This window comes from Cyanistes caeruleus, chromosome 4, assembly GCF_971803275.1.
Source record: "Cyanistes caeruleus chromosome 4, bCyaCae1.hap1.1, whole genome shotgun sequence".
In the NCBI taxonomy this organism is placed as follows: Eukaryota; Metazoa; Chordata; class Aves; order Passeriformes; family Paridae; genus Cyanistes; species Cyanistes caeruleus.
Window position 1 is genome coordinate 78,571,116 of NC_141704.1, and position 23,040 is coordinate 78,594,155.

A 23,040-nucleotide genomic window follows, 5' to 3' on the forward strand; every position below is an offset into this window, starting at 1 on the left:
TACTTCATGGAAAACATATGTATCTGTGTTGTGGACAACTGGTGCATCCAGTAAAGCCTTTTTTGGCCTCTGTGTAACAATGAGTTCAGATTCTTACCATTTTTCATCCTCTTGAAACAGCAGATTATACTCTTCTGCTTCAACCAAACTGTTCTACACCACTTTAATCATTATCTGTATTGGCATAGATGATAGGGAATACTGGTGTTGCAGTATTCTCTGATTTTTCCTCTGATAATTCTTTGCACTTGTTTTGAGATCTGAGGTGTCCCTAGGGACCTCTTCTGCCATTTTCATGATGTGTAACGCAGGTGCTCTATATTCCTGTGGGTTCTATAGCCCCCCTCTGCTCTCTGCTCTTCAGGTGTCGCCGGGTGCTCATAGCACACCACTTTGATGAAGTGTGGGATTCTGCAAACTGCAACAGAATGTGTGATAACTGCTGTAGAGAGAATGGTAGGTAAAGGACAGATAACATGGGAAAAGTTGATTTAAAGAAATACCTGGTGTAGAAAAACTGTAAGCAAATTTTGTGACCTGTGCTTGTACTACTGACTGTTTTCAAGGTGTAGATTTTGTTACAAATGTCAGTTTTTGGTGGCTTACTGTTGCTAAGTTCAGGGTGCTTAGCAGGATACTTCCTGGTTTGGCCTTTTCTTGAGGTTGGACACTGTGGTAGTTTTCAGGCTCAGCTGTTCACCTGTTCCCAAGAGGGAAGCTGGGGCAAGGGGGAGATTGGTGTACCTGTTTTAAAAGGATTCTGGTATGTGTCAGGTTTTGTTTCAGGATTTGTTTGGGCGTGAAAGCTTTATTGAGGAGGAGCCCCTGCATGCCAGACTGTTCACACTTAGGCTCTGAGAAGGTACAGTCTGCATGTCCTCTCACAACTTGTCTGGAAAAATCTCTGAGGAATTCAGTGCTACACGCTCACAAGATGTTCCTTTGTCAGAACTGCACATGACAGGTGTGCAGAACAACTGAGCACTCCTGATTCAAGGTTTTGCTGTGATTTTTGGCACCCATCATAAAGCTGAACATGAAGAAGATGAACAAAACCTCTGTTGTTGTACTTAAGTAAATGCTGTGACTTAAACGTGGGAAACCCCATGGAAAGCAAGAAAGCTCTGAAAGGGGAGCTGAGACAAAGTTGGTCATGGGCATCTCTAAAGGATGCACAAAACCACCTTAAATCTCATTGAGGACCACCTAGGTGGTTAATTCTTGTAATAAGTGAAAAATACCAATTCCTCATATCACATATCTGTTGCAGAAGGTATTTGGATAATACAGTGATCAACACTTTAAAAAACTGAGGAGCAATTTTGTATTCAAAGCTGTTCTCATAACTAGACTTTATTTTCCTCTGTGTTTTTGGGGTGTAAAGTAGACAAACCAAAATTCAACTTCTTTTTGTTATACAGTTTTATTATGTAATAAAAGTCTTTTGCAAAATCTTGCAAGTAACAATACCTTGTCTAATTAGAAGTGGGGCTTAGCTGAAATGTACACTGGGGTGAGAGGTTGGGAAGAGTAGGGAGCTGGCTTGTCCCAAGGCTTGCAGCAGCTGTGTGATGAAATAAGGTTGAAATATATCCTATTTACTGCTTCTTCACCTCCAGGGCCTTTTGATCCTTAAGCAAGCTCTAAGGAAAATTAGCAGTAGTACTTGTTTTTCAGTACTTAATCTTTAATATCAGAGGAGTCAGTTGGGGTGATTCTGTGCCATGATCTGATCATGGAGGAGAAGGGTGATCATTATGCACATTGATGTGTTGCTGCTCAGAATTGTTATGGATGATGATGCTAATTATTGTAATGTAATTATTGCTTATTATGTCTGTCTCATTTTGTCCATAACTGTTATGAGAGAAGAAATGTCTCACAGGCTTCACCTCCTCTGTGCTCTCTAATCTTTTCATAATAAACACTATGGGTGAGGAAAAGGAATCCAGTTCTAGAGTAACATACTAGCTACCTTGCAAATTTTATGCCTTGAAATAATTTCTGGCTCGTAACATCAAATACAAGAACAAATGTTTGTCAGATAGGAATTTAAATAATGAAGGAGAAAAATATGTGAGTGTATCCTGATCGGACAGAAGAAAAGTTACTGCTTTATTTGTTAAGTTAGTTTAAAAGCAAAACAAAAAAAGCCTTGCTATTACACAGCACAAAGATATGTATTTATAGCTATGTATAACTATATGTATAACTACAAAGAGCTTTCTGTTTAAATGTTCCTTCATTTTTACTTGCAGCATGTGAGAAGATGGATATAACAGGATACTGCAGGGATATAATAAAGATCCTTGAGCAAGCTGACAGCATGAGTGAGAAACTCACCCCGCTGAAATTAATTGATGCCTGGTCTGGGAAAGGTGTGTCCAAATTCAGGGTGTCTGAAGTTACTCCACCCAAGCACCCTCGAGAGGAGCTGGAAAGAATTATTGCCCATTTACTGCTGCAGCAGTATCTGAAGTATGTAAGATAACTATTTTGGCTTTTTTTTGTTTTTTAACATACAGTAGTAATTTTTTGTTGCTTTCTTGTTACTTCTGTATAACATTAATGGATACATTTTGTAGTCTTGTTTTTATTTCAGATGCATTTAATGTATTCTTAAAAACCCTTCAAATATTGCTGTATTTCCATTTCAAAAGTTGAAGGAACATTTGAGAAGCTGCATCTTGTGCAATTTTAAAAAGCTGAGGTTTTCTGTATTCAGGTAGAATGTTTAAATCTGCAACAGGATTATTTTTGGAAAAGTCTGCAGGTCATACAAATCTCATTCACATTCCATGGATAAGGAAAGCAAATGGGGTTGCCCACTTGATGTCTAAGTCAGGAAAGACTGGATTATGTGGAAAGTGGCACTGAGAAATTTTAAGAAAGCATAGTGAAACTAACAACGCTGCTGCCTCTCTGTAAGCTGTGTGCTATATGTTTTGTCAAGTGTTGATCAGAGTAGCTCTTAGTTACCTGACTGTCTACTTGAATAGATAAAGCAGAATGAAGCTGCTATTTGGAACATCCACTGGAAGGGTTAATGTGTCCCTGCCTTTCTGGAAAGAGTTGTCAGGATTGAAGCAGGCCGCCCAGGGAAGTGGTAGAGTCACCATTCCTGGGGGTGTTCACAAAACATGTGGATATGACACTTGAGGACATGGTTTAGTGGCGGTGATGGGTTGATGGTTGGACTTGATGATCTTGGAGGTCTTTTCTAACCTTAATGATTCTATGATTTTTTTTCCCCCAGTACAGTCTGGCCTCTGTCTCCAACCTTCTCTTGTAACAGTGATTTAATTCATGCAGGGAGGATTTCAGCTTCACAGCCTTTGCTACAATATCCTACCTGAAGGTGGGCCCGAAAGCCCGGCTGCTGAAAAGCGAGGGACACGTCATCACCATAGAAGGGATAACAAACAGGAAAAGTGTTTTCAAGGTATTTAGATCTGTTCTGATTTGCCATATAGGTATCTTCTCCATTAGAGCTTAATGATTTGCTACCTGCTCAAAACATGTTTTGTAGTAATGCAGTCAACCTCATAAAAAATCTTCTCTCTTGTGTGGGAACACAGAAAAAGAAGGAAAACAATGTTAGAATTTTAATTGAACTCTTTATAACTTACAGGTCAAACCATCTCAATCTTCAAATTCAAAAGGAAGCAGAGAAAATGCCCAGACTGGATCAAAGACTGTCCAAGAGCCACTGGTGAAGAAATCACAGGAACATAAGCGACCCAGCTGTGGTCCTAACTTAAAAGCAAAGAAGCCTAAGCTTCAGGCAGGTGGAAATGACCAACCAGTAATTATTGACTGAGTGTCACAGACTACATTTAGGATCTAATCATGGTTGCTGCTCCATGGACAATGCAGTGTGTAAGTTCAATCTGTGCTTTAGTAATGGTATTTTTATTTAATAAACACTGAACAGGGAACAAATATCTTAAAAAACTCAAATCTAGAAGGCCAGTAGTGAAGGAAAAAGTGTTTCATATCAAAATAATTGGTGCTTATCTTTGGATTCAGCAATGATTACAAAACCGGTATAATGACCATTATTGCCTTTTTAACTCTTTTGGAAGTGTAGTATATAGTAACACTATGGCAGGTTTGTGCAGACTGGAAAGGACTGCCAGAGATCCAGAGGTTTCCAGACTTCCTTCCTATGGAAGTCTCCATCCACTGCTCCCGTGAGAGCCATCTGGAGGTTTCCCTCCTTTGCAGCACAGGACTTGGTGGTCCTTAGCTCTGCATGAAGACCCTGTCACCTCCTGTTCCTTCTGCCTGCTGTGCAGGTGACTCTCCTCTCTACCAGTGAGACCACTGCAGCCATGGTGCTGCTTCTCCAGGGGAGCTGCTGTCACCAGCCCCAGGGACTGACATCACACAGACGGAGACTAGGATGCTCCAGCTTCCTTCCTCTGGAGTCCTGGGTCAAAGCTGCTGCTGTACTGGTTGTTCCAGCCCATGAGGGCATTGCCATCTCTGCAGTTCTGAGTAGGGACATGTGTCCCTACACCCAGTGTGGCATGTTTGAGTGAAATACTGTATGTATTTCTGAATGAAATAGTATGTGTATTTATCCTTTTGAAATATGTCTGTTGCTTGTAAAATTTGACTTCTCTAGACTGTCATTCAAATAGAGATTTATGACTTCTGTGCTTTGCAGAAGTACCTAAATTTAAGTTTACAAACAGGACAACCTGCCAGCCTAGGAACAGCTACTGCTGCCTGCAAACATTCTCAGGCACATATGCTGAGTTCTAGACTCAATTTTATTTTCTTACTTTTAACATCTTAGCAGCCAAAGATCAAAAAGGCATGTTCAGTTTCACTAATGAACACAAGTTCTGGGTGGTTGCATTTTAGTTCTTCTCCCTTACACTTATATGTATAATAAATATAAAACTAATAACATTTAGAACATGCTCTTCATCTTTATTTTTCTGGTAAAACTGTGACAGACTATAGGCTTTAGTCACTTTCACCCATCCTTCAGCTGAGACCTTTGCCAAAAATTGAAAATTTAGTTAAAAATAGTCATTCTCCTAAGAAAAAATTAAGTGATTTTTCTGGGACAAATCTCAATATGCACTGCCAGCTTTGCATTGAGTAAATAAAATAAATTGTTCCGAATTTGACCCAAAATAAATAGCAACTCCCAGGCAGCAACTGTAGAACAAAATCAAAAGCCAGGATGAAACAATTGCTGTCCAGGGCTGGCACTATGCAATACAGGGCAGCTCTACCATAACACCTTGACAGCTGAAGGGACAAGCAGTTAAAAAGCTGCTCTCTACTGCCATCTCATCCTGGCTTTCATTGTGCAAAGCTTGTGTTCTGTACTTAACTGAGTAGAAAATACATTTATTTCAAAGTAAACTTATTGGTGGGGGAGGGGGTGGGAAAAAAAACATGAGTAAGGCCATATATTTGCAACCCATATTCCAGGTAGCAACAGCTCTGAGCACCCTGTGCCCTAAAACTGTTCTCTGTTCATCTGAGCCAGCTCGACAGAGTTTGCACCATTAGCTGGTACCTGTGACAGTAACCAGTCAGTAGTTTGGCAAGCTCAATCCAAAATCTCAATAGAGGATTGCATTTATCCCTCATTTCTGGTAATCCTGAGAGAACAGTTTTCCGGGATGTATTACTTGGTATCAAGGCTTCATACAAAATGGGAATGGGGTACTGTTCAATCAAAATAATCTTCTATATCAATATCTGGATTTAGGAGATCTTCACCATAGGCTGAAAGATCCATTTGATTTAAAATCAGGTTTTCAAAGGTTTCTTCCAAGTCTGTTTCACCGATAAGCACAGCTCCCATCATTCGGCCATTCTGCATCACCACTTTCACATACTCGCGTCCCTTGGTACATCTTAGTATCAGCTCATGGTCAGAGCCCAAGCCCTGAGCATTGTACTTCCCCAAAACCACCACCTAGTGGAAGGAAAAGGGAAAGGAAAAAGCTCTCATAAGATCATTGCAGTGGCTTTTAGCATTTCTGCTGCTAACAGTTCCTGGCCTTAAATGTGGTGCAAATAGGAAATATTTGTCCCTAGGGTCCCTCCCCCAGTCACTGGCTTGCAAACACAATGGACTCAAAAATCTTTCCTCTTGAAATATCATGCACATTAGTACGAATGGAGAAAATCTAAGCTAGGATTAATTACTATATAAAGAAAATCTGTTTTCTCAATATTAAAGTATCTGCTCAGGGTCAACAAGTGTATGTAAGCAAGCAGTATGTGTTAATTCAGTGGTGTACAACTATCAGACTGTACTGACCTTGTAATTGAAAAATTTTGTAATGTGAGCAAATAGTTCAAAGCTGAAATCCATATCAATAGATTCCCCTAAAGCATCTGCTGCCATGCACTTTGCTGCATACCATCCCATCTGCCGAGCTTGGGTCCACAGCCTCATCTGAAAGAGAAAATTGGGAAGATTTAAGTCACAAGACTGTCACTGTGCCATGACCACACTCACTGCAGCGAGCATCAGTGCATACTTTGTGTTTTTTATACTCAGAAGGGCTGGCCAGCTCGATTTCCAGCCACCTCCATAAAACTCTCAACCGTCAACCACCCAGGATTATCCACTTGCTTCACCTTGCACTCCTTGGTGTGTGTGCTGGTGTGCAATTCCCCGTGGATCACACGCGTGCGAGGATGTACCTGGTGCCACACGGGGCTCGGCTCCCACGCTGCTGTGCAGATATCTCCAGCTGCGTACACATCTGGCAGCGATGTGTGCATGTGCTTATCTACCTTCAGTCCTCCATCTTCACCCACAGCAAACTGAAGGGTTTGCACACATCAGCAATGAAAGAAGTCATCAAGTCATTCACCTTCCTCCAGCTTAAGCAATTGGCTGTTCCTTCATTGTTTACCATGAGACTATCCTGAGTGGCAAGACCTCCACGGAAGGTACAAAGCTTACTTGTACTTGTTATTCTAGAGCACAGCACAGGTTTTTAAAGGACTATTACTGATACCGATGCAGGGAAGTCACAGGGCTTGCCAAATTCAAAATCACACTGAGTGTTACAGGGACACCCAGTCTTAAGAGATCACTTTGTATTTCTGCCAAGGCAAGAAAATAGCATTGCAAAAACTTAATTCCTGATCTAAGCTTATAGCATAGGCCTGGAAATATATCATGGCTCAACATCAGATGTATGTTTTCAGCATTTTTTTCTTTAACCAGAGCACCGGCTAATCAGATGGATTATCACTTAACCCAACCTACCCCACTTAACCTCATCTTAACCCAAACTACCCCAATGTCCTGATTTTGTCTGGGATCATTTTTCAGTAGTAGCTTGTATGGGGCTACTTGTTGGATTTGTGATGGAAACAGTGTTTATAACCCAGGGATGTTGTAGTTGTTGCTGAGCAGACACTGAACACAGAAACAAAATGATGATCTCAAGATGTGGAAATTCACATGGAAGTTACGAACTCCGGAATCACCATCCACATTTGGGTGCTGACTCGGGGTAACTTCCCTCAATGAACATGAGCACCTCGACAAAAAATATTGGAAATAGCTGCTTCTTTTCCAGGGGCAAATGTCAAGATTAATAAGGTAAGAGCATGGTACAGAACTAACACAGAAGTTATTCTACATTTTTGCCACATTAGCCAATTATACAGATGCTTTTCTCTCTTTGCATAGGCTTAATACTGCATATATACTGTATATATACAGCTGGGGAACAACAGTAATAAACCAAGACCACAGATCAAATATACTTATATCCTGTTGGATATCTCAGAATCAACACAACCTGCCTTGTTTTGAGATGGTGCACAATATTTAAATCTTTAGCAATCCATGTTTCATGACAGAACAGAAGCATAAACCAGCTGAAAAAGTTTCTTTCAACTTCCTTGAAAAGCTCCAAAAGAAATCAGTATACTTACATTATTGCCATCAAGAAATGGTTCAACATTTGGCACAACTCCAGTTGCACTGACAATGAAATTGCATCCATAAATGTTTCCATTAGTTAATTCCACATACACAGGCCACAGCACTGAAAAAGGGGGAAAATTTTCCCTGAGAATGTAACCAACAGAAGTTACTTCATTAATTACAGCTTATGATTAGATATGAAAGAAAAAAAACTCACAAAACCTTTGAGGTAACTGAATAGGTAAGGAAAGATTAAAATTAAAAATAAAAAGGAAAAAATTATCAGAGATTAACTTTTCTTACCATTGTTCAGAGCTTGAGAAAAAAAATTATCTTGGATCTCAGCTCCTACAAATAACTTGCTTCAGTATTTTCCGAAATTAAAGCCCTCATTTGTAGGGGGGTAAATACTGTGTCCTGTGGGATGTTCTCTCAAGTATGCAATTGCCAAATATTCTTTTATGAAGAAATTTACAGATGCACAGAAGTGCCTCAAAAGCAAAAAGAACAGGGTAGATTTGACTTAAGCTGAAAGTAACTGATTACTAAAACAGTATTTTAAACATTCATTTTAATTAGGTGGAAATTAGAGGCATAGTTATTAATTTAAAAAAGGGGATATTTTCCTCTACTTTGAAGATTTAATTCAGTTTTGATATAAAATGTTGGTTTTTTTCCTCCTGTTTTAATTTCACTATTAAAATATTACTTTAATGGATTTTGTTAAGGATGGAATATTCTGAATACAGGATTTTGGTTACTTGGTGGAAAAAAGTGTCTGGCACATAAGATTTTGTAATTTAATTGTAGCCCATAGATTTGATCACTGTAAACTGCTAAACCTCAATTTATAGATATAGAAAGTTTATTTTTCAAATCTGTATTTGCTTTAAAACAGCAAACAAGATCAAACATGCTCCAGCAGAGAGATTTATATTCAACATCTTATCAGCACTTGCACTCACCCTCATCTGCTTCTACATTTTTCTCTCCTTTAGGAAAAGTCAAGGAAGTTCGTTGCAGCTGGATAAATTCTTGCTGTAAGTGTATTTTCTTTACTTCACACAGTATTTCAATATGTACTTTATGAGAAAACTAAAGAAAATTTGACAAAATTATAAACATAATGATTAGCAATCACAAGATTGATAATAGCAAGGATATCATCACCTAAACTGATATTACTAAACAGGAAAATCCCCCACCCTATATCCCAGCCCCACTAAATGGATTCCCACACTTTACTATTTTTGTCACAAATCTAACCATAGCCAATGGCAATGTACCTGCTTTTTGAGCAGGTATCTGAAAGTTCATAACAATTAGATTTTTCTGGCAAGCCAGAAAACATATTCAGGTTCCCCTAAGCTTACAGGAAGAGAGTTCAAACCTTATCAGAACAGAATAAAGTAAACTCATAATTTTCTGTCTTTCAGGATTGCAAATTCCTTTTTTTTTTCCATCATGAATTACATTTGGGTAACAATAAGAAGTCCATGTTCTAAACATTGTGAAAAGAAAAAAGTATTCTGTACTATCAACCCATGTTTCAAGCATGTTCTGATGTCAAGCCAAAAGTTGGAAAGTTACCTGTTTCCCTAAACTGCTTTGTGAATTTGGGCCTTGTTTTATTCTCCACTACATAAAATAAAACTGTATAAATACAGTTCCACAGCCTTCAACAGCCAAACCACCACTGATTAAGCTGCTAAATATCCTAAACATCTTTTAGCTGGTCTGTGACTGATCACCCTTGACAGATCATTTTTTAAATGCAAAACAAACACGTAACACCTAAGGAATTCAGAAATGAAGGAAAAAAAAACCCCAGAAACAAGGATTTTTTGCTTTATTGTAAACATGGAACTCTTCACAGTACTCATGCCCACAGCACTCAAATAAATATAACAGCAAGGTTATACCCATACCTCCTTAGTCCCTTTCAGGTGTAAGCCCTCATGCCAGTCGGGGCCTAAGGCACTGCCCAGCTTGTCAGATGCTCCGGTAGGTCTTCCTTTCTCCTCACTTCCTGAAAGAAAGAGGTGGAGTACATCAGATTTAGTGTGCATACTTCCTTGTCCTCAGAATTCAGAACAAGGATTCTCAGTAGAAAAATACCACCTGGCTGCCAAAAGGGAAGAGGAAAGCATAATATCCTTATTCTTTCGTCCTGATGTCTAGAACCATGCTCTTCTTTTTGTTATGATTTTGGTCATACTTAGGTTTGTGTGATGTTTGTTCATGCAGTCCTAGTGAATTGTTGTTTCTGAGACTGCAGTTTCACTCCACCTGTAATAATGTTCTGTGCAGTTTCACCTGCTCCCCCAATATCCTACTACGTGACAGCTCCTTCCTATATAATGGTGAAATAGTTCACATCAAAACATTACAGAAAACAGAACAAGTTCTTCAGCAGAAGGAATACAGGGAATTAATATAAACTTGGCACAAAGGTAAGCACTTTTTTACAGTTTGCAAGAAACTATTACATTCTATCTACATAAATTCAGAATGGGTTTTTATGTCGTTTTTTTACTCTCAGTTTTTGAAGAAGGAAATGTCATTAATGATAACAGTAAGCCTTATTCCTAAATTGCTAAATTGACTGATTTTAAGACTATCTTTAATATGAAATGCTGCTGCTGCAGTCAGGAAACTAAACTCCATACCTTCCACTGTGTACTTGGTTCTTTTACACTCGATTGGAGCCTCTCGGCTTTCGGCAGTGAGCTTTGGAAGAAGAAATTCAGCTGCTCCTGCATCAAAGAAGGTGTTCCCAATGGCTTTGTCTTTGATAGCCCAGATTACTTCACAGCCTTGAATTTCATACCTGTGGACATTTAAACAAGGGATAAAGTGACAGACTGCCTGAAAAGGATCTGAATGTTCACAACACAAGCAGAAGCATGTCAGATTTCCTTCCAGAAGTCAGAACTAGGGGATCCAAAACTTTCCAACCTATCAAATGCACTTCTAAATATTTACATAATGAACCCATTAAAAAAATACCTCTTTAAGTTGACATGTAATTTCTCACCAACACAAGCTTGACTGTCCTGGGGTAAGGGGTGGGGAGGAAGATCAAATTTATAATTCTAATCATTAGTATTTTCTGCTCCCCAAAATGAAAAAGAAGTGCATTTCTGCCAGACTCCCACTGTTAAAAACAAGCATTTGGATCTTGTTTGCATATGGAACACGAACTGTATATTCTTGATATCTATATGACAAAGCTACTTCTGGAGCTTTCCTAATTTTATGTGTCAGTAAGAACCACTATGTTGCAAAAAAAACCTCCTCTAATCACTTTTGCCACTACATGCTCTAAGAGATAAAATTTTATAAGTCAACCTTCTCCCAAACCCATGTACACTAGATTTATCATTGCATTGTTAAAGATTTGATTATGTATTTTTTGTTCACTTACACTAATTCAAGGGCAATCCCACCATTTCCTACCACCACTATTCTCTCAGCCTGAGCCAAATTCTTCTGAAAAGCCTGCATTAAGAAAGGAAAAATGTCAATTAGAACTTAGAGTGCGTTCCCTCACACTATATCAACTATACACTTTCTAGTATTTTCTTGCTCTTAGTCTTGATTTTTTCAGACTATTGATATGTATATAGCTAGGCTGAGACCTGTAACAGAAGCTGTTGTAACAAACAACAATTTCAGTTTCACTTCAGATTACTTGAAAATGTAACTCCTTTTTTTATCCTCAAGGTCCAGCTTCATTTGATGAATGGCAATTCCATGTTATGGAGAAGCAGTGCTCACCCTGCCTCCTCTAATGCTCAAGAACTAGCAGTGAAACTTCACCTTTGCCTTCCAAGCTTAATTTTTAATTCATTAAGTCATTTCTCAGGTGAAAATTTTTACACATCTTTGACTATATCTAACTCTTTTCTGAAAAAAGAGGAGAAGCTACAGTAGAACTAGAAGAGAATAAAAAGAAATTCCTTCACTAGCTTTCAACTGTAAGAAGCAACTCTTTGTACCAGGTATCACACACACCTTCCCAGGGAAATTTCTACTGGTGCCTACTTCCTGTTTATATTTTTCAACTGGATTCTGTCTGGAAGGTGAAAAAATATTGTTTATTCCATATTATCATGTTAGAAATAATGTGTATGAGCTATCTATAAACTTAACAAATATAGTGGCTAATTAATTTAGTGGCATTATAAGGCTGTTTTTCTGCTAGTGAGAATGTTATTATTTAAGAATATATAATAACAAGCATTATTTTCTGTTTCTCCATTTCACTCCACAATAATTCTGGTATTTTGCACTAGATGCAGGAATATATTACACATTTTTAAGTCAAAAACACATTTACCTGTGCACTGTCAGTATCCCGGATTCCCAATACATAGGGGTTCCCATCAACAATTAATTTTGGTTTCGCTCCAGCACACAGGCAAAGCTTTTCATAGATGTATTCTTTCCCATCTTCAGTGTAAATTTTCTGTTAACAGTGAAGAGAAAAGGAAATTAATCTAAGAGAATTCATCTAAATCAAAACATCTAAGAGAACATCAGCTTTCTCTTTCCTTAATGTCACAGTAATTCGCAGATACTAAAAGCTGTAAGGCGCCTCTTTAAGGAACAAGCCTTCATACTCTTACTGTGTATCATTTATTCCCATCACACTCACCAGAGATATGTGACCAATAAAATGGGAAGTGTACACAGTGCACTCGAAGCAAGATCAAGTTTACCACTTGGTGGCACTTTGTACTCACTGGCTGTGCTGAAAGAGTTCTGTGTTTTCTATGTGACCAAATGTCTCTCAGGCCCCAGGGACAGAACTATGCACTACCATACATTAGCAATTGAGAATCTCATTCAAAATATTTCAACAGCAGTAGCTCTGAGTTAACCAGGCACAGGACAGGACACAGTTTAGAAAGACTACAAATCTTTGCTGAAGAAAAAGTGGAGGCACTAAACAAGCTATATCATTCTGAGAAATAAGACCTTAATTTTTAACATTTTATGACATTACTTGTTGTTCTACAAACTTGAAGCTGCATAGTTGAAAGTGGTTTTGGGAAAAAGATTCTCCAAATTCACATACATTAATTATTTGTGTCCACTAAGACCTATATTAAAACACTATCCTAGTAATGATACAAGAAAATCATTGGATTCAGAATGTTAGCAGAATCTACCTGAAATTACATCTCCACAAACCTTAAAAGTGAGCAAAACCAGTTTTGGATGTGAATGTTAGTTTCTTATACATGTTGAAGTGAAAAATAACAAGTTGACACAGAGCTAACAAGGGTATGTACATGCTGTCCATTGCTCATATTTGCAACATATTTCCTAATGCTAATTAATCCTAATTTCCTTTTTTGCTAAACAGTGGAAATTTTGGTTCTTTCAAGATTTACTTTGTCCTCTGTATATATTTCTACTTGAAAAACAGTGTTAAGTGGTAAGTGAAATTAGAATTAGGAAGTATTTTCTTGTAATTTTGGTAAGTTATCAATTCAGTAACCAAAATGTTCTTGAACAAAATTTCTCACCAAAAACATTTAGCTACTTCTTAAATTATTTTTTTATATATATCACTTGAAAAACAAAATAAAAAAGAAAACTGTAGCTTACGTGTTCATCACTTTTCAACTGTTTTACTCCAGACTGTATAACTCTAATATTGGGATATCGTTTTTCTAATAGAAAACTTGGTTGCTCTTCAACATCAAATTCCTCAAGTGTTTTGGAGACCTGTAGGAGAAAGAGAGGTGTTTAAAAATATGGATCATTTATCCACCTCTTTTTCCAAGGTTTTTGACAGAAGATGCTGTGTTAATTTCCAGTAAAAAAGTCACAACATAAAGCCCATATTGTCTGAAAATGTGTTACCCTGTAATTTCTAAAAGTTCCTTTTTCAATACAGAATCTTTTCATACCTGTTTCTGGTTAAAGAGTACATTTTAATCCTAAATACACAGATTAAGCAAAAATGGAGAACCCTGACAGTTGCTCTAACTGCTACAGTGTTTTATTCCATAAAGAAGTCTATTATCAGAGTTGTTAACGCTGCTTTTTAATTTATATGATGTAGTGTTAAAATTCTGTTTTTCTCTTTTTGTAACTTTGATAAAAAATCTCATCCAGACCCACTATCTGATATTTCAGAGACCTCAGGGGAAATGGACAACATCAAACAGAAAACAAACACAAACAAAATAAAAACCCCAAAGAGGCAAACCAGAACTTGAAAAACATTCAAATAAGTGATGACAATTTTGTGTTTTTTCTAAAAGAGAGTGGCTGCATGGAAACCTCCAGGCCTGCAACTTTACTGAATAATCAGAGTTTGGAACACAGCTAGGAACCAGAAGCAACACCATGCTTGCAATTCAGAGAGAAATTAAGACGCTCATGTCCAAAACTTAGATGCTGCTGCCTTCCAGTAGTTCTTAGCTATTCCCTTATTCTTCAGATACATAAATTTCTGCTGATATGAATTACAGACTTGACATCTCTGCCCTGTGCATATGTCTTTACTGGACACTCATGGCACTGCTGTCTGCACTTACAGAAAGCATTCTTTAGTTACATGTTACTCCAACAATCTCACAGAGGGCTCTCACACTCAGCTTAATGACCCTACTAGCCACAAATCTGAATTCATGCATGCATTTGATTTTCTTTTTCAAACCAGCAGGAAAGCTGTCACTGAATCAGCAGCTGTTGGAGTAGATAAAGCTCAAAGCAATTCCCCAGAAGGCTATTCCTTCTTTTGCTACTTTGTCAGAAGGCTGTTTCTGCCCCAAATTCAAACATGAGCAAGACTATGATACCATTTCAGTGCTTAAAAGAGGTCACTCACTAATAAAGCAGTGAAATAAAGCTTCAGTAAGTCTGAACACACCTCACCCATGTAAACACCTGGTTTAACTTTTGCTTGAATGCTGTGAATATATTCACCAATTACTAATCACTATAAAATAGCTTGTCAGTCTTCCTAACACCACTATAAAATAGATGATCAATCCTAATACCACTGCAATCACACTAATATGAAATCAAGCTCAAAGTCATGAGCATTTTCACCATTGGGTTCTAAATTATCTGTACATATGAACTTTGAACATGTCTTACTGTAAGAAAAATTAAATCTCTCTTACCTGCTTGAAATTAGTTACAGCTTTTATAACTGGAGAAGCTGTCATTAAAAAAATGTCTTCTGACGGGAATTCTGCAGCCAGCTTGTAAAGAAACAGAAACCATGATCAGAGCCATCATCAGACTTGCTCTTTAACTCTATAAAACTACTGGTGAAAAGCAGAATGTCTTAATACATTATTTTGATTTTGTAGAATCTTAATTGAAAAAACACTGCTTCAGGGTAACAGAAGGATAAGAACTGAAGAGAATTTGAAGACACATTTATTTCAATCACACATAAATATACCTTCAAGAACTGCAGCCATAGTGTAAAGGACTATTGTCACAATATTCCAAAGGCCATCTGATGGATCAGACTATGATCATGTGATTTCTGAAGACACCCAGTTGGTGAGGACACATTATTTTACTGCACAGCAGTGACTTGTTTACAGGTTTCCTTTTCACAGGGGAAATGCTGATTTCTCCTGGATATTTTATACCCTATTTAGTAAACTAAAAGATCATCTTGAGGGTGCTGTTAAGCACTGCAAGACTTATAAGGCCCCAAGTCAAAGGGAAGAATTCCCAATTTAAATGTGCATTGCTCAGTAAGACAAGTGGTGCTGTTGGGGGGGAGGGATGCCATCCAGAGAGACCCCGACATCACCAGAGAACACACACATCCAAAACAGTCTGTATGGTGCTCTGCAGCTCTAACAGATGAGAGGAATGATGGATTTGTCTTTACAAACAAGCTGTGGATCTGCTGGTAGATAAAACTGGCACTGAGAGATAAAAGAAACAATGGGAAAGATTACACTGATTGATAAATGGAAAAAAAAAAAAATTGCCTTCACAAAAAAACTGCAGGTTTGCTGATAAATGAAATTGGATATTGAAAGATGAAAGAAACAATGGGGAAAAACCATAAATTCCATAAGAATTAAAGATTAAAAGGAAGGGTTATACATTGGGGGAGAATCTTAGGTATCAGGTGTTCCAGGAACTCTGTACCTCTCGAGTACCTCAGTGAATGGGGAAAGAGAGGGAAATGTGGCCAGGAGATTAGGATAAAAAGGAGGCCGTGTCCTCCAAAAATCTGAGAGACCTCGGGGGAATGCCCCATGGCCTCTGTCTTTATTTGAATAAAATAAAAGGACTCCTCTGTCTCCTTTTTGGACATAAACCTCTAGTGTTTGTGGATTAATTTTCCTGACACATATAAAATACTCCTCATCATTTCATTCTACAGGTACAAAATTACCTCTAGTTACCATTACTTTAAAATCATCAAAAACCTTGAGACCAAGAAACTGATCAATTTATACTTTTAGAGCCTGGGCTCACAGAGGAATGGATGAGGTACAGAGCTCTAAAACATGGAGCCTGTAAAAACTAAGCAGCATTAATAAAAAGGAGCACATCACAGCAGCCCTCAGCTCAGCTGCAGCACAACCCTTTATGGCTCTAAGGAATAATTCCTGCAGGGATCCTGAAGTCCCTGACGTCTAGATCAGGACAGAGTGCCAGCTTTGTGCAGTTATGAAGTTGCGATTCTCCTTTTATGAAGGAGATAAGGATATTCAAAATAACCGTACCAAGTCTGAACCTCTTGAGATGTATTTCTACACAGATAAACATCGTTATATTACAACATTGCTGCCCTGGGGCTGCGTTTGGTTTGTTGTTTTCTCAAGCGAGACAAATTGTTTTTAAGAAACGGGGATTAGGGGGGCCTAGGACAGAGTATGGAACTGCTGTACACATGCGGATATTTATGCAGCGTAGATCTGTTTCTATGGCCGTGCACAAGCTGACCCTGAAGGGGTTTACGCCTCTCACCGTGCCGGTGCCGCCAGCCGCGCAGCCCGGTCCCAGCAGCTCACAGCCGGTCCGGGCGGCTGCACAGGCCCAAGGGCCCCGGCACGCTGAGGCTCCGCCGTGGGGTCGGGAACCTCCCGCCTCCCTGGGGACAATTCCCGGCTGGCGCCGAGCGCGGGAAGGGCGGGGAGCGGGAGGAAGGGGCGGGAGAGCCCCGTGCGCAGGCGCGGCGAGGCCCCCGTTACCTTCTGGGCGCAGGTGACCCCCGCGATGCCGCCGCCCACCACTGCGAACCGGGCCCGCGCCGCGCCGCCGGCCCCCGCCATGGCAGCCTCCGCTCCCGGCCCCACCTACGGCAAGCAGCAGTGCCTAAACTTCCTCTCCTCCCGCGGGGCCGCGGCGCGCGTGAGTCATCCCGTGTGCACCCGCCCCGGAACGGCTCCTTCCCGCCGATGTGGTGTTTATGTAACGTGCGTGTCGTATCTGCTGTGCATCTCTACAAAAGAGAGGGATCAAACCCATCTTGTGCACCCATTCCGGGATCGAGCCGCAATCCAGTCCGAGGTTCTCCCATTCCGTATTACGCCGAAATCCAGTCCGGGTGTCCCCCCCACCCCATGCTGTATTCCGGCTAAATCCGGTCTGGGTTTTCCCCCGTTCCATATTCTGGGGAAAGCCAGTCCGGGTTTTCCCCGATGCCATAGCCCGGGCCCGATCCAGGCGAACTTCATAGCAGTGGCCACTGTTTCTATTTTCCTTCGTATTTTTCCACATTACTCAGCTTTATATTTAATATGAAAGCAGCAAGGTTTTGTTCAATTGTTCAAAAGTGAGACTAGGGTGGGGTTTAGTGAAATTCCTGTGTAAACCAATGTCTAGGGCAGCCCCAGGTGCGGTCAGTGAGGATGAGGAGGGGTGAAGCAGCCCCAGGTGGGGTCAGTGAGGATGAGGAGGGGTGAAGCAGCCCTAGGTGTGGTCAGTGAGGATGAGGAGGGGTGAAGCAGCCCTAGGTGTGGTCAGTGAGGATGAGGAGGGGCAGGGCAGCCCCAGGTGTGGTCAGTGAGGATGAGGAGGGGCAGGGCAGCCCCAGGTGGGGTCAGTGAGGATGAGGAGGGGTGAAGCAGCCCTAGGTGCGGTCAGTGAGGATGAGGAGGGGTGAAGCAGCCCTAGGTGTGGCCAGTGAGGATGAGGAGGTGCAAGCCCTGCTAAGGGCTGCTTTCAGGGGTGTTTGTACCTGCTGGAGTGGGCAGTCTCCAGGAATCTGTCAAAGGACAATATTTGCAGAAGGAACCCCTGGATGCTCCATGAGCATTGCTCCAGGATGGGCAGAGGGACAAGCCCTGTGCCGCTGGGCAGCACAGGAGAGGGAGCAGCACACCTGAGCAGGTGGGGCAGCGTGTGGGGGTGTAGGGAAGATCTCTCCTCTTTCTCTTTTCCATTTCATCTTTCCAGTTCTATCCCAGTAACTTCAGTCCCTTCCAAATGCCCTTGGTCCCATCCTAGTCCCTCCCTAGAGCATCCCAGTGACCCCATAAAAAAGAAGTGTTTGAGGAGAAACCTTCCTTTTTCATTATTGTCTGTTTCATTTGGAGGGCATTTCCCTTCACCATGATTTTAAGTCTTAACAATTGAAGAAAAATCTGTCTTTTCCATGAATTAGGGATATCAGTTGATGGGGAATTTTTATTTTCTAGTTTAAAGGGAAAGGGAGAACCCTTATGATGTCATTTTATGGGTTTGAGTTGAGGGCAAACTCCCTATTTTCATCATCTTAAGCTTTAAATTGTAAGTGAATCCCTATTATCCCTTGGTTTTAAGAGTTTAAATTGAGGGGAAATCCCCCCTTTTCTAATATTTTAAGTGTTTAAATAGAGGGGGAAAGTGGGGGGGGGGGGAAGAGAGAAAAGAGCAGGAAACGTGAGGTGGAAAAATTGAAGGAAAAGGGCATGAAAGGTGAGGGTGGGAAGTGCAAGATGGAAAAAGGTGGGGAAGGTGAGAGAAAAAAGGAGGAGAAAGTGGAGAGAAGAAAGGGTGGGAAACATGGGGTGGAAAAGGCTAGGAAATGTGAGGGAAAAAAGGATGAGAAACATAAGTGAAAAGCTAAAATTGTTCACACTGGCTGGTAGTAAGGATAAAGGTAAAGCTTTGGAACCATGCTTTACTCTTCAAATTCTTTGCAGCCTGTAACAGCACTGCTGGCCAGTTCTGGGGAGTGTGAGAAGGAAGCTGTGCGTGCATCTTGTCTCTTAGTAAGGTATTGATCCCATAGGATCAGCTTCTCTGAGGTGATTGGTATTTGCCATACTCTGTGTCCTCCATACTTGACTGTATATATATATATATATATATGTAGGGAGTAAAATATATATATATATATGTGTAAAAACATGCCTGTATTTTTTATTTATACCTGGATACACTTCATAGATATGTATATAAAGACATACAACATACTCAGTATATATGTCCACAGAAGTGTTGATATAAAACATGCTTTAATAAGAGTTAATGAAATTAATAGTTGAGATTTACATGCTGATAGAAAGGAATTAAATAAAGTAAAAAGTGGACATGGGATGCCCTCACTTCACAAAACTGCTGGTGGGGCTTTGGTATGGCTGTGGAGGAGGTGTCACAAGGGTTGGGTGTTGATGCATGTGTTGTACAGGAGCGACACAGGTTTATTTGGGAATGTATATTATTGCACAAGACACTTATCTTGACACTGAACAAAATGCTTGTCATTTTGAAACACATCCTGATTAAACTGTTGAAGCTGTATTAGTGTATGTTGGAAAAGAATGCTTTTGTATACAAACCCTTTGTTGATTTTTGTATTTACAGACAACACCACTGTGGAGACATACAATCATTCAAATCCTGTATTTGTAATTTTACAAAGACTATAGGCTGAGAGTTCAATTACTGCTTATGTCACAACCCATAATTTGTTAGGCATTCTGTCAAGATTCACTGCCTACTCCCATTGGAATGAGTCTTACCTTGCTGAGAGAATTGTTGCAGCCTGGTGACCTGAGCCAGCTGCTGCAATGAGTCTGGACAAGAGGACAAAACCCTCCTCTGATTACCAGCCACTATGATGTGAAGGTTGAGGAATCTGCTGCAGGTAGCTTGGTTTGTGAACTGCAGATTGAGCCAGAGACAAGAGGCTGTGAGCTACCAACATTTTGTTCAACAAAGGACAAGAAAATGTGTAGTGCCAGCCACATGGATGGATGCTGGGAGACAGACACAGAGGAGTCAAGAGGAAGACTTGCATGTTGATTGGGCTGTGAGAGGATAAAAGCCCAGGAGACCTTTGGGGTCTCTCCTCAGAGGCACCAGCTTGAGCTGTTTCTGCAATATTGTGTTGTGAAGAAATGGCTTTATGGAACCAAAGACAACTGAGACTCTGCTAAGGGAAATCTCAGCTTGAATTGTCACCAAATCCACTGAAAACTAGTTGAATAAGACTCCTTAACATCAATTTAGTGTTAAGAAGGACAATTTATTCAGGCACTTGATTACACTGGTGATAACTGGTAACTGTGTATGGCACATGATTTTACAAGTCTGTTATACAGCCACTACATGCATGTTACAATTTGGCCATTATCATAAAACCCTCCCCAGGTTCCCAAACTCAGTCCTTGTTTTGGCTATTTCTGCATTCCTGAGCCAGATGTCTTCTTCTCTTCCAGCTATCCTTGCTGGCAAAGCAGATTTTACATGCTTTATTTCTCAGCTAAAAGTTCACAAGCACAGTAGAAATTGAGTTAACCTGCAAGGTACCAATTCCCCCCCTTTGAAACTTTCCAGCTTTTGTAAGATGGTTTGGTAAGTTTCAGTTCAATTTCTACCTACAATCCTATACATTCTTGCAAGACCACAATTGATTGTTCTGTGAACATGATCCAATAATGACTACCAATTATAATTACAATGGTTTTCCAGTATTTTAGCCAGCCATCCTCTCAGGGACCATCCCCCCCATTCCTTGGAGAATTTTTTTGAACCAATTAGTTTCAGCATTGTGGACAGCATTGCTGTCTTCAGTAACTTGCCGCATTTTGTTAAGTTGTTTTTAGAGCTCTTTTATGTTTGGGATGTGTACAAAACAGGGTTCTCTATCCAGTTTTAATTATCCATAAATCCCTTGTTCTTTGGCCAGCAATCAGAATCTAAGATCAGTCTGTTCTGTAATGTCAGTATTTGCTTATTTATAATTTGAAATCCCTTTTCTGTGGCTTCAGATTGTTAGATAATCTAACTTGGCATGTAAAGAAGTTCTGTTTTTCAGAGCCATGGCTCCTGGTAAGAGAAAACTCTGTAGGGCCCATTCCAACGTTGTGGAAGTTGAAGATCCTGTCCATTCATGTGTCTTACTTTACCCTACCCCAATACTGGGCTTTTATGGGGCTTCTTTTCCAAGATGGGCATAAGGTTAATAATCCTAAAGTAATTTGTCAGGTAGGGGGGCCAAACAGTAGTTGGGTGGACCAATGTCCATCTGGGATAACCCAAAAAGTGTAACCTGCAGAAGGAGCTTCCAGGGACTTGACACTATTTAAGGGTTGGTTACTACAATTTAGAACTAATTTGGCCAGCCAAATGGTACTTATGCTACCAGACTGACTCATTGTTTTGTGTACCTCCACACCTCTATTGACTCTTACTTGGGTGATAGATAAGGGTGATTCCTCAATCTAGGCACCATCCCACCTCCCCTAAGTACTCCCATTGTCCTTTTAAGGGCTTTGTCTAGTCAGAGAGATTGATGCTCTGGCAAGTCTGAGACATTTTGGGATGTTTCATAATCTGACATAAATCTTACAACCTGGCTGCTTGGCCTCCAGAGGCTGCCAGGGCAAATTCTAAAAACTGTTGGTCTAGACTATGGGTCCCTGTTGGAGACTCCTTACCCCTCTGTCCTATTATCCCCTGGGCTCCAAGCTATTGGATCTTTAAGAATACCATCTCTTTGTCGCCTACATCTTTGCTTCTCATCCAAATAGTGGGTGACACCACAAACATTTGCCTTTGCTATCACCTTATTAGATTATATTGATATATATATATATGTTATAGAATATATATATTATATTGATATAATAGATTATTATATTGAATCACCATTGACAGATCTATACGGATAATTCCCCAAGGAATGTGTTCCCCTGCTGAATGGGGCATAGGGAGGCAGGCTCTAATGCTGGACAGATTGAACATTTAACTAAACCCTTGGATTAAAGCAAATATTAAATTTTCTTCAATACCCCCACCTAAAGTGATTCCCGTAAGTATTAGTCTATACATTTCATTGCTCATTTACAGATGTCTTCAAGATTTTCAGCTGCAGGGGTCTGGTGTTTTCCACTGGCCACTCTTGAGTCCGGAGCCCTCTTAATTCAGGTTCAGTGTATCCAGGAGTTAATTCCTTTCACTTTCACAGCTGTTTTTGTAGTCAACAGAACTAGATAAGGTCCTTTCCATGCTTCTGAAATGGCTCCGATTCCCAGGTCTTGATGCATATGATCCCCAGGCTGAAATTAATGAACTGGCATGTCTAGGGTTAGAGGTTCTGAAATTATAAACTTTTTTAATCCATTCAAAAATTTCCTTAATGAAATTAAATATTGTTCCATTTCCTGATTTCCAATTTGTTTCTTGGACCCAAGGAAGGTTGCAACAGAATACAATCTCTCAAATATCAACTCATATGGGCTGACATTCAGGTTAGTTTGGGGCTGTACTCTAACTAGTTACAAGGCTAATGATAACACCTGTGGCCATTTCAAGAAAGTTTCCTGACATATTTTTCTAATTTGTCTTTTTAGGGTTTGATTGATTTGCTCAACCCTTCCACTAGATTGCAGTCTCCATGGAGTATGTAAATCCCAGTTTATACCCAGCTGCCTACTAAATTGCTGTAACACTTCAGATATAAAATGAGATTCCCTATCAGATGACATCCCCATAGGCACTCCAAACCTGGGTATGACCTCTTTGTGGAGTACCTTGGTGACTTCCCTAGTCTTGTTGGTGCAGCAGGAGAAACTTTTATTGGGTGGCCAGAAGCTATCTACCAACACTAGGAGATACCGGTCACCTTGGTGTGGTAGCTCAGAAAAATCAATTTGCCAGTAATCCTCAGGAGTGTT

The 23,040-nt window shown here is 40.1% G+C and overlaps 2 protein-coding genes and 1 long non-coding RNA gene across 16 annotated transcripts in view; 2 read left to right on the forward strand and 1 right to left on the reverse strand.

The window, feature by feature from the left end:
- The window catches only part of RECQL (RecQ like helicase), a 25,707-nt gene extending 11,270 nt beyond the window's left edge, over positions 1 to 14,437 (forward strand). For 5 of the 13 annotated variants that reach the window (XM_086885476.1, XM_086885474.1, XM_086885478.1 and 2 more), the window contains 4 exons: positions 365 to 456; positions 2,259 to 2,478; positions 3,313 to 3,442; positions 3,632 to 4,924. In XM_086885476.1, the coding sequence (XP_086741602.1) occupies positions 365 to 456; positions 2,259 to 2,478; positions 3,313 to 3,442; positions 3,632 to 3,820 (631 nt within the window). In that variant the 3' untranslated portion in view covers positions 3,821 to 4,924. Of the gene's footprint in view, positions 1 to 364; positions 457 to 2,258; positions 2,479 to 3,256; positions 3,443 to 3,631; positions 4,925 to 8,925; positions 8,968 to 10,237; positions 10,381 to 11,653; positions 13,797 to 14,080 lie in introns of those variants that run through there. The other 8 variants (XR_015285799.1, XR_015285798.1, XR_015285800.1 and 5 more) reach the window with 6 other exon arrangements.
- Positions 3,593 to 17,465, reverse strand: PYROXD1 (pyridine nucleotide-disulphide oxidoreductase domain 1). Its single transcript, XM_086885481.1, has 12 exons — positions 17,125 to 17,465; positions 15,076 to 15,156; positions 13,547 to 13,666; positions 12,270 to 12,398; positions 11,355 to 11,428; positions 10,597 to 10,757; positions 9,856 to 9,956; positions 8,893 to 9,022; positions 7,936 to 8,048; positions 6,685 to 6,807; positions 6,296 to 6,433; positions 3,593 to 5,947 (listed from the first exon to the last, which is right to left on the reverse strand). The coding sequence occupies exons 1-12, from the start codon at positions 17,203 to 17,205 to the stop codon at positions 5,699 to 5,701; spliced, it is 1,500 nt and encodes a 499-aa protein (XP_086741607.1). The 5' UTR covers positions 17,206 to 17,465; the 3' UTR covers positions 3,593 to 5,698.
- LOC111930262 (uncharacterized) lies at positions 17,309 to 21,176 on the forward strand. Of its 2 annotated transcripts, none has more exons than XR_015285803.1 (3): positions 17,309 to 17,349; positions 19,060 to 19,133; positions 19,724 to 21,176. It is a non-coding gene; the product is annotated as an uncharacterized LOC111930262 (long non-coding RNA). The 2 variants fall into 2 exon arrangements; XR_002865086.2 differs by lacking the exon at positions 17,309 to 17,349 and adding an exon at positions 17,443 to 18,265.
- Positions 21,177 to 23,040: the final 1,864 nt, after the last annotated feature.